The 14348-nt window shown below is 42.5% G+C and overlaps 2 protein-coding genes across 3 annotated transcripts; one reads left to right on the plus strand and one right to left on the minus strand.

The window, feature by feature from the left end:
* The first annotated feature begins 489 nt into the window (after positions 1–489).
* LOC106943151 (3-hydroxy-3-methylglutaryl-coenzyme A reductase-like) lies at positions 490–9218 on the plus strand. 2 transcript variants are annotated; one of them, XM_015026497.1, is made up of 20 exons: positions 490–605; positions 924–1121; positions 1211–1322; positions 1866–1953; positions 2687–2771; positions 2854–2959; positions 3047–3153; positions 4346–4465; positions 4597–4730; positions 5054–5328; positions 5458–5570; positions 5661–5855; positions 6279–6437; positions 6523–6680; positions 6769–6874; positions 7372–7542; positions 7630–7770; positions 7889–8047; positions 8214–8362; positions 8463–9218. In XM_015026497.1, exons 2-20 carry the CDS (start codon positions 960–962, stop codon positions 8524–8526), a joined length of 2604 nt encoding a protein of 867 aa, XP_014881983.1. In that variant the 5' UTR covers positions 490–605; positions 924–959; the 3' UTR covers positions 8527–9218. The 2 variants fall into 2 exon arrangements, with proteins under 2 accessions (XP_014881983.1, XP_014881982.1); XM_015026496.1 differs by having other exon boundaries at positions 491–605; positions 902–1121.
* A 442-nt stretch (positions 9219–9660) lies between these two features.
* LOC106943152 (collagen type IV alpha-3-binding protein-like) lies at positions 9661–13901 on the minus strand. The gene is made up of 7 exons (XM_015026498.1): positions 13783–13901; positions 13533–13665; positions 12828–12898; positions 12609–12737; positions 12394–12523; positions 11162–11298; positions 9661–11072 (listed from the first exon to the last, which is right to left on the minus strand). The coding sequence occupies exons 1-6, from the start codon at positions 13867–13869 to the stop codon at positions 11171–11173; spliced, it is 678 nt and encodes a 225-aa protein (XP_014881984.1). The 5' UTR covers positions 13870–13901; the 3' UTR covers positions 9661–11072; positions 11162–11170.
* Between the last annotated feature and the right edge of the window lie 447 nt (positions 13902–14348).

The raw sequence follows: 14348 nt of genomic DNA on the forward strand, positions 1-14348 counted from the left end.
CTGCAAAACAATAAAAAAAATTCTGATGCGTGTGAAGGAATATAAGAAATGTGACAATTTTTCGTTTTTCTCACTGGGGAGTTTTGTTTTTATTATATCACGTATGAAAGAAAAACAAACCAAATTCAATGTGTACTTTATCTGTTTTTGGCCTACAAAAAGGCTTTATTTTCAGTCTATTAATTTGCATTAAAACAAATCAAATAGCTACTTGCACTTTTCCTTGTTTTGTGTCTTCCTTTTACAGAACAACGCAGTATTACTACTCGGAGTGGCGCGTTGATAGACTTTTGCGTAAAAATAATGCAAAATACAAAGGAAAAAACAGTACCTTTGATGTTTTTTTTTCTCTCGATAAAACAAATTGCAACTAAAAACTGTTTTAAAGGTGAAAATAAACAAACAAATAAATAAATAAATAAAATCGAAAAATTGTTGACGTACTTCCTGTCCTTCGGCGCCGCCCCTTCACGTCTCCGCGGTGACGACAGAATGAGGTCAGGAGTTCCGCGTCGCCATGTTGATTTTAGTTACATCAGTCTAGCAGCAGAGCTGTCACAAATATGAAAGAGACCCTCTGACCGCGGCAAAACTCACCATTTGAGGTACGTAGGAGCTCTAGTGGCACTGAACAGGAAGTTTTATTAACGTTTAAGGCTGTAGGATAAGCTTCCTCTGGTAAGAGGCTATGTTAGATAAGTTCGGGTGTGACAGCTAATGTTGCTAAGGCTAACAGTAGGCACTGCCAGTATCTCTCAGATTTAGAGAAAGTAGATACAGTTTGCTTTTTGGCTAAATAAAGAGGCGTGTGTACAGTGAAAAGAAAAGTTCCTCAGCTGCGTTAGTCGGCCATTTTTGGGCGTTTTAAACCTTCTAATTAACCTCCGTCATTTGGTTTCAGGTGTGATATTGTCGCCTTACAGATGAAGCTCCAGTAAGCAGGCATCTCGACATCCACGATGCTGGCCCGTCTTTTCCGCCTCCACGGCCTGCTGGTGGCCTCCCACCCCTGGGAGGTGATAGTGGGGACCCTGGCCGTCACCGTCTGCCTCATGAACATGAACAGCTCATCGACCAGCAGTCAGATGTGCAGCTGGAACAACTGTCCAAAGGTTAAAGAGGTGAGACGGCTGTGAACGGAGCATTTGGAAGGACAGAAAGTTGTTTTCCTTCACGCTAACAAGAGGTTATATGTCCTGTTTTCTTTCAGGAGGCCCCCAGTAGTGATATAATCGTTTTAACCATCACTCGCTGCATGGCTATTATTTATATCTACTTCCAGTTTAAGAACCTCCTGCAGCTGGGATCCAAATATATTCTGGGTCAGTATGATGACAGACTGTGACCATTTTCTAAAATTACACCGCTCCATGTTGGGGTAGATCTTTTTGTAGATTTTAAAAAAAAAAAAAAAATATATATATATATATATATATATATATATATATATATATATATATATACATATTTAAACAGCTTTGGATTTGGATTTTGGATGCTGGGGAGCTGGAAAGATTTTTGCTCTCTTTTTTTCTTTCTACTTTTAAACAGTTATTATGATGTGTAACTGAGGCAACAAGATATTGTTTTTACAATTGGAAGCAACTTATTAGCGTCAAATACTGACAGCTACTGGAGATCCTTCCTGCCCATAGCATCACCGTTACACAACGACTCTTTAAAGACACTTGGACGATTTGAGTTATGACAATATTCACCTGGGGGATAAATGAAGTATTTTTGAATTGAGCTGAATGACCGGCTTGTGCTTGTTACGCATCCCAACGCTAGCACAACAGTCGTTTGGGAAAACAAATGAACATCCAAAAATATCTAAACACATTTGGTTTTGTTTGTTTCTGCAGGTATTGCTGGATTGTTTACAGTGTTTTCCAGCTTTGTTTTCAGTACAGTGGTCATCCACTTCTTCGGGAAAGAACTAACCGGTCTTAAGTAAGTGTTGTTTTGGGTTGTGCTTTAGGAAAGTTTTCATACGCCTGATAATTGTCTCACTTTAGTCATGAAGGAATCACAAACTTTAGGTTAAATTTATCTGTATTTTGTCTACTGGATGAACACGAAGCAGCAGATTGTTGCAGAATGGAAGGGAAATGATACTTTTAAACGTTGCACAAGTTTAGTCATATTGGACAGAGAGCAAAGCGTCTCAAATTTAAAGTTTTCCTGTTTTAATATGACGATGGCGTCAAGTTCTTAGGATTTTATTTAGAATTATAATACTTACTAGTATTTTAGAGAAAGATTGCCTTGTGTTTCTGATTGAAAAACGATAAGGGGTGTAATTCAGTTCCAATCAAAGACGGAGCATTATTTATAATTTAAGAAAATAAAATGAGTAAAATAAAGTCTTAATAAGTATAAACTCATAGTATTTTGATTTCCTTCTCGTATCATTGCGACCTTATTCTTGAAACATTATGGCTTTATTCTCGTAATTTTATTTCTTTACTTTTAAACTTTTCTTAGTGTGGCCTTAACAATCTGTCAAACTAATCAGACGCTCCCGTCGGAATGAACTTCATTTGATTGGCCAGTTCTGATCTCTGCCCAATCTAATGGTGTTTTTTTTTTTTCAAACTCTTTAAGACATTGATACAAAGGCTGCTGCTCAGTTGTTTTAGTTATTATTGCTGTAGAAATCTCACCCTGTCCTGTTTTCCTGCAGTGAAGCTCTGCCGTTCTTTCTCCTGCTCATTGACCTGTCCAAAGCCTGCACTTTAGCTAAATTTGCCCTCAGCTCCAACTCCCAGGTAGTGTTTCACGCCTGTCGATGCGTCTGAACTTGCACCTTGAACCGTTCAGCCGTAACAATCTGGTCGTGATTCTGTGTAGGAGGAGGTGAGGGAGAACATATCCAAGGGCATGGCTATCCTCGGCCCCACGTTCACCCTGGATGCTCTCGTCGAGTGTCTGGTTATAGGAATCGGCACCATGTCGGGTGAGAACGACTTTTGTTTTGTTTTAACAACCCAAAACATTTGCTGGTGTCAAACAGATTTTAATCAGGACCTGATTTGCTCTCCAGGCGTTCCTCAGTTGGAGATCATGTGCTGTTTTGGCTGCATGTCTGTTCTGGCCAATTACTTTGTTTTCATGACGTTCTTCCCAGCGTGCGTCTCTCTAGTCCTCGAGGTAAGGTTGAACCCAAAACATCCTGTTGAAGCAAGCTCAGTCTAATGTAGAGAATAGTTGCTATCATTGATGTATATTGGTGGATTGGACAGCGCCGGTTAGCCGCTATGGCTAGAGACGTACTCCTGCAGGAGTCATTACTCTGCTTTGAGCCACAACAACAAAACTAAACTGTTCCTTTGAGCAGGAATCTGTCGTAGCGCTCTTATTTCTTAACCAAGTTTTAGAAAATGAGGCTTAGATTAAAGTGGAGAAAATTGCTAGGTTTCAATATGTAAAATATTTATACTGCCTAGAAATAAATCCATAAATAGTTTGGTTTCTGTCGTTTCTAGGTGAATTTTTCTTTTTTTAATATTGGACAATAACTTAATTTTACATAATTATCGCTAATAATAATCAAACTATGACTCCTGTGCTTTATGAAATATTTCATCCCATTTGATGACACTTATGAACATCTCCACATACTGCGAACAACAAGGAAAATTAGTCCAGTTTTTGTCGCTTATTAAACTTTTAGAAATCACAACCGTTGCAGTGTGCAGGGAATTAATGCCAAAAAAACAACTCAAAACCACGTTTAGTTGTCATGGCAACTGACTGACAACAGCTCCGCTAGCTGATAGCAGAGATTATGTTCAAGTGTATCAGGAATGGACACCAAAAAACACGCAGACGTTTCCCGGACAAAGGGAGCCCATAAAAACCCGGGGCCATCAGGCCCGTCCCAGTTTTCGGACTCAGCGTTAGTTTTGCTAATTGGCCAACTAAACACTGGGGTTGGTAGATCAGCTAATTTAAACACCTGCTCTACTGATGGTCTGTCAGAGTCTAGGTGTGTTTGTTGCCTTATTTTAGTGTTAACTGAACCAAAACATACCGAATTCCTCAGCACATCTACACGGTAAAATTGTCAAGCCAGCATAACCTACTTCCTGCTTTCTCACATTTTTTTTTAAGTTAAAGCTTTTTCCTCTCCTGTGAAATGTGATTCACTTGGACCTTGTTATTTTCGCTGCCGTAGTGTTGACATCTAATAGCAAAACATCGCATCCATTTTTCAGATTCTTGGCATGATTGTGCCATTTTACCAGCTACCGTTATTCCCAGACTCGATGTGTAACGTCCAGTCCAGTGATGTGTATCAGTGAGTTACTGATACACATCAGTGGATTCTTCTGCTTTAAAGCTGTCCAGGGAAAGTCGGGAAGGCCGTCCCATCTGGCAGATGAGCCACTTGGCTAATGTTCTGGCAGAGGAAGAAGACAACAAGCCCAACCCTGTGACCCAAAGAGTTAAAATCATCATGGTGAGAACAAAGAAACAAAACAACCTTTCCAGTTTTTTGCTGCTGCCTAAAGGAGGTTTAGTTTTACTTTCCTCGTGTGAAGTTGGAACAATGAAGCAAGCGTCAGTCCGTTTCTCTTTCCCGTCTTTCAGTCTCTCGGTTTGGCCCTGGTCCACGCCCACACTCGGTTAACAGCTGAGCGTTCGGGTCGCAATCGCACAGCAGAGGGACCCGTAGCTGAGAGACTGGAATCAGCTGGGACCGTGTGGCCCCTGAAACTCACCAGGTAAACACAAAATGAGCTTTTGATCATCTTATACTTGTTATCAGGAGGTTATAAGACATTTAAAACACATAAAATGTTCCTACATTTTAGTTTCCCTTGTCCTTGCTGCAGGATGTAGAATATCATCTCAAAGAAAGTTAACATTAATAAACGATATAATAGTGAATTGAAACTGTCATTTGTATCATTTCTATCTCCAGTTTGGTGCAGGAAAAGTTTGAAATGGTATTTTGAAAATGCTTGAACTTTGCAGGTGAAGCGTCTTTCTGTACATCCCGTTTGTCCCGCTCCGCTCATGTTTGTTGTCCGTCTCGTCCCTCCAGCATGGAGCTGGAACATGTGATAACCCTTGGCCTGGCGCTGCTTCTCGCCATCAAGTACGTCTTCTTTGAGCAAGCGGACACCGAGTCCTCCCTGTCTCTCAGGAGTCCCATTAGCGGCGCCTCTCTGGTTCAGAAGCCACGGGCAGCCGACAGCTGCTGCAGGAGGGACCAATCAGCTGCCAGGAAAAGCTCCGCTGGTGTCTTAGCAACCGGGGTTGCTTCCTCGGCGGTCTCAGACGTTAAACCGTTGCCTGAGGCTGACATTACCTGTAAAGGTATCTTTTTGTTTTGGGAGATTCCTCCCAGATTTAACACTCTGTGGCTTTGATTAGATGGATCTTCTTCCTGTCTGTGTTAAAATGATAAAAACATGAATCTCATTAGAATATTCTTGATCATTTTAGGATCATTCGGCGGCTGTGCTTCACCTCGCCTGGAGACGTGCAGAGCTCCTGCAGGCTGTGGAGCAGAACCTCGCTCACTGGAGGAATGCATGGCCGTCCTCTCTGACCCCCAGGTGACTCACCAGACCACACAGACAGCTCAGGTAGTTTTTGATGGTGTGGAAATGGTTTCTGATGCTTTTTAAAATATTTCTTTTTTCTAGAGGGGTCCAGAAATGCTGACGGATTCAGAGGTGATCAACCTGGTGACCGCTAGGAAGATCCTGAACTACAAACTGGAAGCGCTGCTGGAGACTCCAGAAAGGGGCGTGGCCATCAGGAGAGAGATGCTGGCGCTGAAACTTCCTGTCAGCTCCGCTTTGTCTGGTCTGCCTTACAAAGGCTACGACTATTCAAAGGTATTTACCGGTTCCCTCGTACTTTAAAGGGGCAGTATTATTAATAATATATAAATAAATGCCGTTATATATCAAATATCACTTATAAGAAATTTGACTTTGTAGTTTGCTAATTGCTGCTGGCTAGTCTGAAGGAGCTGAGTAGGGGAGGAGCTTCATCCTTGGAGGCGGGGCTAGGTCCACCCAGGTGCTTTGCACAACTGAATGGTTGCCATGGAAATTAAAGGATTTCTCAAACATGCATGAAAGAATCAAAGCAACACTCCAGGAATGTTTTTGATGAGGGAACAACATAACAATGTAAAACTCATAAAATTGATTTCACGTAACACTTCCCCTTTAAGTTATCCTGTTTTTATGTTGCCATAGAAACCGTTTCAGCTCCTCATCCGCTGCTTTGTGTTTCATTTTGTGTCGCTGTAGGTGATGGGCGCTTGCTGCGAGAACGTCATCGGCTACATGCCAGTGCCAGTGGGCGTGGCCGGCCCGCTGCTGTTGGACGGCCAGCAGTTTCATGTCCCCATGGCGACCACGGAGGGCTGCCTCGTGGCCAGCACCAACAGAGGATGCAGAGCGGTTTCTGTAGGTACACTGGCTCCTGCTCCAGTCATGTCCGGTGCACTCCGTCGCTAACCGTTAGCGCTCTTCTTCTTCTTCCCCCGTCCAGCTGAGCGGGGGCTGCAGCAGCAGGATCCTGGCCGACAGCATGACCAGGGGTCCTGTGGTGAGGCTGCCTTCGGCGTGCCGGGCCGCAGAGGTCAAAATGTGGCTGGAGACGACGGATGGGTTCGGCTTGGTCAAGGAAGCCTTCGACGAGACCAGCAGGTGGGAAACGACCGCGGCGGTGATTTTTTTTTATTTTTTGTTTCACCTGAGAGGCAGAAAGATCAAAACTAGACGTTTGTGTTTGCAGGTTTGCCCGTCTGGAGAAGCTGCTGGCCTGTGTGGCAGGAAGAAACCTTTACATTCGCTTCCAGTCGCAGACGGGCGACGCCATGGGGATGAACATGCTCTCTAAGGTACAGCCAGACAGCCAAGCTCTCCTTGTTGGCAGCATTGAACATTTTCAACACCTTTCAAAACCTTAAAGTATTTTATGTAGAGCTGAGCGATTGATCAAATGTTTGGTTTTATTATTGTTTAATATTTGGAAAGGATTTTTTTTTTTTTTTGTGGTATTATGACTAAAATTCTCGTAGCCTCACCCTGACACTCCACCATGCAACTCACAGAAGGGTTGACTGAAGTAAGAAATACTCTCATTTGTAAATTTATCATTATTTTTACTTTTTAGAAAAGAAATTGGGGAAAAAAAAATGTGATTTTAAAATCAGAACTGAGATTTTTCACCAAGCGCTTTATTTTGTGCTACACCGACTCAAAACGGTGCTCGACTGTGGATGAAATGAGTTGGTTTTTTTCCCTTCATTTCTTGAAAAAGTTCCCAGTGTGTCCAACACCATAGATAAAGGTGTGTATGTGTGTGCGTGTGTGCGCGTGTGCACGCGCCCTTCAGGGGACGGAGCAGGCTCTGGGTCGGCTCAAGCAGCACTTCCCAGACATGGAGGTTCTGTCTGTCAGTGGTAACTACTGCACTGACAAAAAGTCTGCTGCCATCAACTGGATCCTGGGTCGGGGGAAGTCCGCTGTGTGTGAAGCCACCATCCCTGCCCAGGTGGTGAGGGAGGTAAAGGATCCAACAGGAAATGATGTCAGCTCGAGTTCCCGTCGTCCCTAGCTGTGCTCATAGTGTTGTGTAAATGTTCTGCTGCAGGTTCTGAAGAGCAGCACGGCCGCTCTGGTGGATCTGAACATCAGTAAGAACCTGGTGGGCTCGGCCATGGCCGGCAGCATAGGGGGCTTCAACGCACATGCTGCCAACATCGTCACCGCCATCTTCATCGCCTGTGGACAGGTAGAGCAGCACCGAGCGCGCTCAGACCGGAGCTGCTGTTAGTTTAGTGGTTAATGGACGGACTTGGTGTGACCAGTCGTCCTCCCAGTTCCTCACTGGTGCTGTTGCTATGGTGCAGGACCCGGCTCAGACCGTGGGGAGCTCCAGCTGCATCACTCAGATGGAGGCTGCCGGCCCAGACGGAGACGACCTGTACATCAGCTGCACCATGCCGTCCATAGAGCTGGGCACTGTGGGCGGAGGCACCAACCTGCCGCCACAGCAGGCCTGTCTGCAGGTACCACCACCCCAACCACCAATCTGCAGAATGCGGCAATTTTTTAAATCGGATTAATTGTCAGAATAATCAATTAATCGATAACTAAAATCCTCATCAGTTGCTACTTGGTGCACCTGCAGTGCAGGAAATGTTCTGAGGCGTTTCTGTCGTTCTTCCTCTACAGATGCTTGGTGTCGCCAGGCCCAACCAGCCGGGAGAGAACGCCCGCCAGCTGGCCCGCGTAGTGTGTGCCACCGTCCTGGCGGGGGAGCTGTCTCTGATGGCCGCTCTGGCAGCAGGACACCTCGTCAAAAGCCACATGACTCACAACAGGTAGGGTTGCTTGTTTTTTTTTAAGTTTTTGTTCCCAATGCTGCCTCCACCACCTTTTTCGGCCATTTCTGACTGCATGTCTCTCTCTCTCCCCTCTCAGATCTAAGACCAGCCTGCCCGAGATGGCTTTCCCAGCGACTGAGACAAACGTCCCTAAGCGTTGACGCTTCGTCCAAAACTGCTATAAACACAGCCTGTGTTTGGTTGCTCTCTGACTGCAAATCTTTTTTTTTTTTTTTTTTTTTGTTTGTTTCTCAGTGGAGATGTTACCATTACTAATGTGTGCTATTTATTTGCATCTTTTTTTTTTTTCATCCTGGCCAATCAGCTTACTGAATCTGACATGTGAGAAAACCTGTTTAATGATTGTTAAACAGGTTTAAACCTGTCTGCATTTGCCAAAAGCTTGCTGGAGACGGTGCTGCAGATGTGTGTGAGGCCATTTCTGCTCACGTTTCGAACCCTGAATGTGTTTTTTCCTGCCAGTGTTGTAAGCTCCGGCCCGTGCCATCCTACCTGACTAAAAGCTCGCTGCTGTATACTGTGTATACTACGGAGCGGCCATGACTGCTGGTCTTCTTGGCTCCCGCTCGGATCCACTAACTAGTCGTCACTGCTGGGAAACAAGAGACTTAAAGCAATATTTATTTATTTTTTAACCTTTTCATGTGAAAGTATTGGATTCCTGCAGGTGGTGAATGTTAAAGGACGGTTGTGATAAATCAGACAGATTCTTGTATTGCCATCCTCAGAAGTGGCCTTATGCGTTACAAGTGGAGCTTTACATAGAATATCCAATTCAAAGAAATTTCTTACACTTGTAATCATATTTAAAAAATAAAACGCTACCTTTCTACTTGGTGAACTCATCTTTATAAAACAAAAGAAGCTCAAGTTCTTTAACAGCTTTTATTTTTCATACATTTTGTTTTTCTATGTCAAGATTATTTTCTCTTCAATTAAAATACCTTTTCCAAGTAATTTGATGAAGTCAAACGGATCTATGGTCAATATTCCTGAAACATCTTTGACATAGTATCACAAACATGTTTGTATTCAGTATTTGGCAGGAGGTTTTAAGAAAACTATTTAGTGGTATATGAAGAATAATCTGGTTTTAATCAGTCCACTCCATAAACTATTTGATTTCATTATAAGAATCTGTGTTTTAGGCAAAACCCATCACTTCATCTATAAAATTTACAATGTAGAAACAGAATTTCTACAAAAAAAGATTAATGTGCTTAAACTGTAAAGAGGACGAGAGTTTGAGGGAAAAAAAGCAAAAAAAAAAAAAAAGGATAAATGGATTTATTTCACTTTCAAAACAGGGCAGAAGAGATGCCACAGTACAGTACATTTACAGGCCGATCCCAAAGCGTTAGTATGAACAACTTTACAAAAAGTCAAAGTACATTCAGTTTGACCAAAACACAGAAAACTCAATTTACAGGAAAATGTTTGCTTTCAGATTAAAACGGCCTAACCCTGGCATTTTTCCAACGAGCAGCAGGCCGAGCGAACTCCTCCATCGCGTCTTTCAGACAGAATGTCTGAATTCACAAGCTTAGGAATAACCGGGAAAGAAAACGTAGGAAAAAGTAGCAGAACAGACAAGGTAATGCAGTACAGAGAAAGAATAGAAAGTATTAAAAATAAGTAAAATTGAAATCTGTTAATTTGCCTTGATGTTACAGAGCGTAACATTCTTCCACATGATCAAGAAGAAAAAGCTGCAGTACAAATAATTTTTTTTAAATGACCTGTTCAAATTGTGCCAGTGGAGTCCTTCATGTAACAAATCCCAGAAATACTAACACTGATTGTGACACGTTTATTCTAGAGCTTGGAATATGGCTCGTTCTGTGGACAACATGAGTAACTCCTCACCGGGTTCATTTGTTCAGTCAAAAACACGGCAAGACCAGATTTGAGTCGAATAAAACGAACGCACCCGAGAGGCACTTCCTCTATCAGCAACCTTCTACGTCTTCCTGCGACACTAAGGCATCTGGGCTCGAGTCAAAGCTTTGCAAACCGTCGGCGGAAGCCATGACAACTATTTACATTCGTAGCGAAGCGTGGTCGCGAAGAAAGCAAAACTGGAACGGTGTTATTCACAGTTGGTGAATGTGCAGGCGTCGTGATAATCCCTGGTTCCTCCTTCAAACACCGGCATGTCGGGTGGTTTCATTAGAGAAACGTACAGCTTCTATCATCGGGCTCGCACGCTAACGGGAAGCCCTCTGGAGATTACACAGCCGAGATGTGGGGAAAATAATAATAATCAACTCAAAACATGACATTATCCACACAAAAATAGTTACTTATTTCAGTCTAAAAACTAAGATTTTCTTTGTTTTGTTTGTTTTATAAACTTCTTTCCAGAGTTTCCAAACATTTAGGTACATCAGGGGAAGCAGCTGCAGAGTGTTTCCCCTTCACTCTGATGGGTGGAGAGTCTTCTCAGTGTTGTTATTAAAAAATGGTAATCACGTCTTGTCCAGTCAATTTATAAACATTCTTTTTTTTTTCCAGACTAGTGGTGCTCTTCTCTTGAGCCTTATGATCTATCATGCACCCACCCTACGTTTTAGCTACAAACCAGGACAAAAAGAAAAGAAAAATAACGTCTTTTCTTGGAGGGATGGAGTTTGGAAATAGAGTCCCTCCAGTCCTTCTGCCGTAGATCTGACCTCATTTTTTGATCCTAAAAAAGATAAAGAACGGTGATGGCATCACTCTGCAATATTATTTTAAATGTAAAATAACCCCGTCTCAGCAGAAAACTCATTTTACCTGCATGTCTCAGAATAAGATGGGCTTGCCGCTGGTTTTTTCTTGCACATAGGAAGTGAAGCGCTTGAGGAACTTGGGGTACTCCCTCTTAGCTACGGCCCTGAGTACGGAGGCTGGAGCCCAGCCCCCCGGATTCACTGCACACACACAAACACACACGGAAACATTTAAATTATTTATAGAATAATATCCAATTACTCCCATCATTTTGACAACAAGTCAAAATGATGTCAAAGATTTTAAAAGGGGAGGAAAAAGGTTCCCATCAAGAGGTTGTGCTTAAAGTTGCTGCATTCACAGATTTTTCTCCAATTAACACTTTTGTTTAATGGACAGTTTGCGTTTATTATTACTATTTATATTAGATTGCATAGTTGGACTAATTTCTCCAAGATTTGTCTGGAAGCAATTAGTTTTCATTTAGCTTGTGGCATTTTATTTTGGTTTCCTGTCCTGGCTGCCCAGGTAAGCAGCAGGGCGTCAAACGTATTATTTGGTTGGTGTCACTGATGCAACTGGATGGAGTCAGAACAACAGTGTGAATGAAAAACAGGCGACAAAAAAAACTATTTCTGGAAAGTCTATAATCGGGTGATTAGCTTAAAAAACTTTTACCTTTTATTTTTCAAAATATAAGCTTTGATTTTTTGAAATAAAATTAGCAGACTAGAAGTTTATGTTTACAACTAGTACACACAAAAATATTATAGTTGGAAAAGATATAGAATAAGGTATGAACAGTCATGGCCAACTAATACAGTGTTCTAAATTAAAGTTGAAAATGTAAATATTGGAAATAATTGCATTAAATAAATAAAGGCATCAGAATTGGACCCAACAAACTAAAATCTAAATGCAAAATTTGGAAACAAAAAAAATTGAATAAACTGTATCACCACAGAAGTTTTTTAGTACATATTTATTTATTTGTCATCTGCTGTGAAACTATTTAAGCTCTTACTGTGCATCACTAACAGGCTAGCAGCTGATTGGTTACCCAATAAAACCAATGATCTATAGCTGAGCAACGTTAGTTGAGTTGACTGAATATATTCTGCATCCATGACATAGTATAGTTTTTTTTCATGTAGGTTATGTAACATATCATGTTCTCACATTAAATTTTAGTGGGCACATTAGAGTAACCGGTTACTGATTTTTTATGATTATTTTTATTCACTGCATTGTGGCACCGATTGTCTTCCATATAAATGAAAATGCAGTAGAATTACCATTGGCAACATAGGTGATTTTACACAGGATGTTGTCCCTGCTGATCTCTTTGTCTCCCTCTGGTGGACTGACCAGGGTCTGACAGATCATAGCGATGTTGATTTTGGCACGCACACATCTGCTGCTCGTCTGAACGAGGGAAGAAAACCAGAAGGTTACAGGAAGAACTCGGTTGTTGTGGTCTGTGGGACGTGGAGCGGATCTGGGTTCTGACCTGAGCCTCGTCGTGATCCACAGAGAAGTTGCACACCAGCCAGGTGTCGGGGTCATTCTCGTTGTTGGCCAAAATCTTCCTCATGGCAGAAAGGTACAGCACGTCCCTCTGGGATGCAGGCCACACACGCTGCAACACAGGTTGGCTCATCAGGCTGCAGATCTACAACACCAGGATGTTTGGTTTGGGACCTAAAGCATTCCAGCCTCTGGCTCTTACCTTGTGTGTTTGGTAGATTATTGCTGCGTTGTCTGAAAGTCTCTCCACCACATTGAAGTTTTCAATAGTAGCTGCAGAAAGAAGAACGTAATGTTTTTCATTTCATTTCCTGAAATGAAATGAAAAACAGCTCCTGAGCTGGTTGTCTGAACACAGGGTTCATTTAGGGTGTTTTCACACCCGATAGTCTGCTGAGTCGTGACTCAAACTCTGATACAGAGCAAAAAAGAAAACTCTGCTCCGCCCAAAAACCTGGGTCTCAGCTCGGTTGAAGTGAACTCTCATCTAATTCAAATGCGTATGTGAATGCAAAACTGACCAGAGCCGGCTCCAAAAGCTGCAGTCAGCCTTACTCAGAATGGGCAGGGCATTCTGGGTAAAAAACAACCAAAACAAACGCAAAAGTCTAGCAGCAGAAATGGCTCACTGTCTTTTCCTAAAGATGACGGAGTAATCATACAACTATTAGCTCCTCCATTTTTGTTTGTTTTTTGTGAAAAAGGGATTTGCTTCCAGTGTCTTCTTCAGAGGATTTTATGGCGTTTCCTTCAGTCGTTCGTGGAGCAGCGCCACCACAGGCGAGGAGGATAAACAGGTTTTTCAAAGGGCTTGGTTTGTTTGACACCAAACCCTGTAACATGCCTCATCAGCTGAAAATGTAACAAATGCTGCAGTCTACTGGACTTCCAGACCTCAAAGACTTACTTTCCCAGTCGTTGCGGTACATGGTGTCCCAAAAGTAGTGGCAGACTTCATGACCTGTGACTCCCTTCACAGAGTGGGTGGCCTTCAAAGGGTCCAACACAATCCCATTTTCCTCCACTTCTCTCCTGTAAACCTGCGTTGCAAACATGTCGGGAAACCTTCTTTATTCCTTATACCAAACTTAAAATGAACCTCCCATTTATTTGTGCTTTTTGGAATACCGTCACAGTTTCTGTGAATATGGCCTCACCTTCATCTCTCCCTCTTCTACAACCAGTTGCCAGTTGGCGTCTCCACCGACATCCTGCAGCGAGTAGGTCATGTGATTCTGCACCATCTCTTCCACCTACAACACAAGGCAAGCGACAGGAAGAGGGAATGAATAATTTAGATGCAATCAGAGAGCAGAGGGATTCTAAGGGATGGCGTCACCAAGTGGTAAACAATAGAAACAACAACTGATACTCATTGAAACATTAAAACCTCCACCTTCTTGGATGGAGAGCATCTGAGGAAAGCAATATCTAAGTCTCATTGCAGGTTCTCAGTTGTCTTGACTAGCCTTTATTGAGGAGTATCAGACAAAAGCAGACTATTTAAAGACCTTGCCTCATGAAAACATGATGTCCAGTTTAAACAGGGGAAACAGGAAAATGACTGAAAGACTTGCTCAGTGGTTCCACTATGACTCTATTGACCATTTAACTACACAAATTGGAGTTCAGAATCTGCTTAATGGAAACAAGATAATTTCAAAAAACCTCACATTTTTTGATGAAAAAGTTTTTGTGCTCGGATGAGATGGCTTTTCGGCCA

The sequence above is a fragment of the Poecilia latipinna genome, unplaced genomic scaffold, assembly GCF_001443285.1.
Source record: "Poecilia latipinna isolate Pla-1442-1.1 unplaced genomic scaffold, P_latipinna-1.0 Scaffold4924, whole genome shotgun sequence".
Classification (NCBI taxonomy): domain Eukaryota; kingdom Metazoa; phylum Chordata; class Actinopteri; order Cyprinodontiformes; family Poeciliidae; genus Poecilia; species Poecilia latipinna.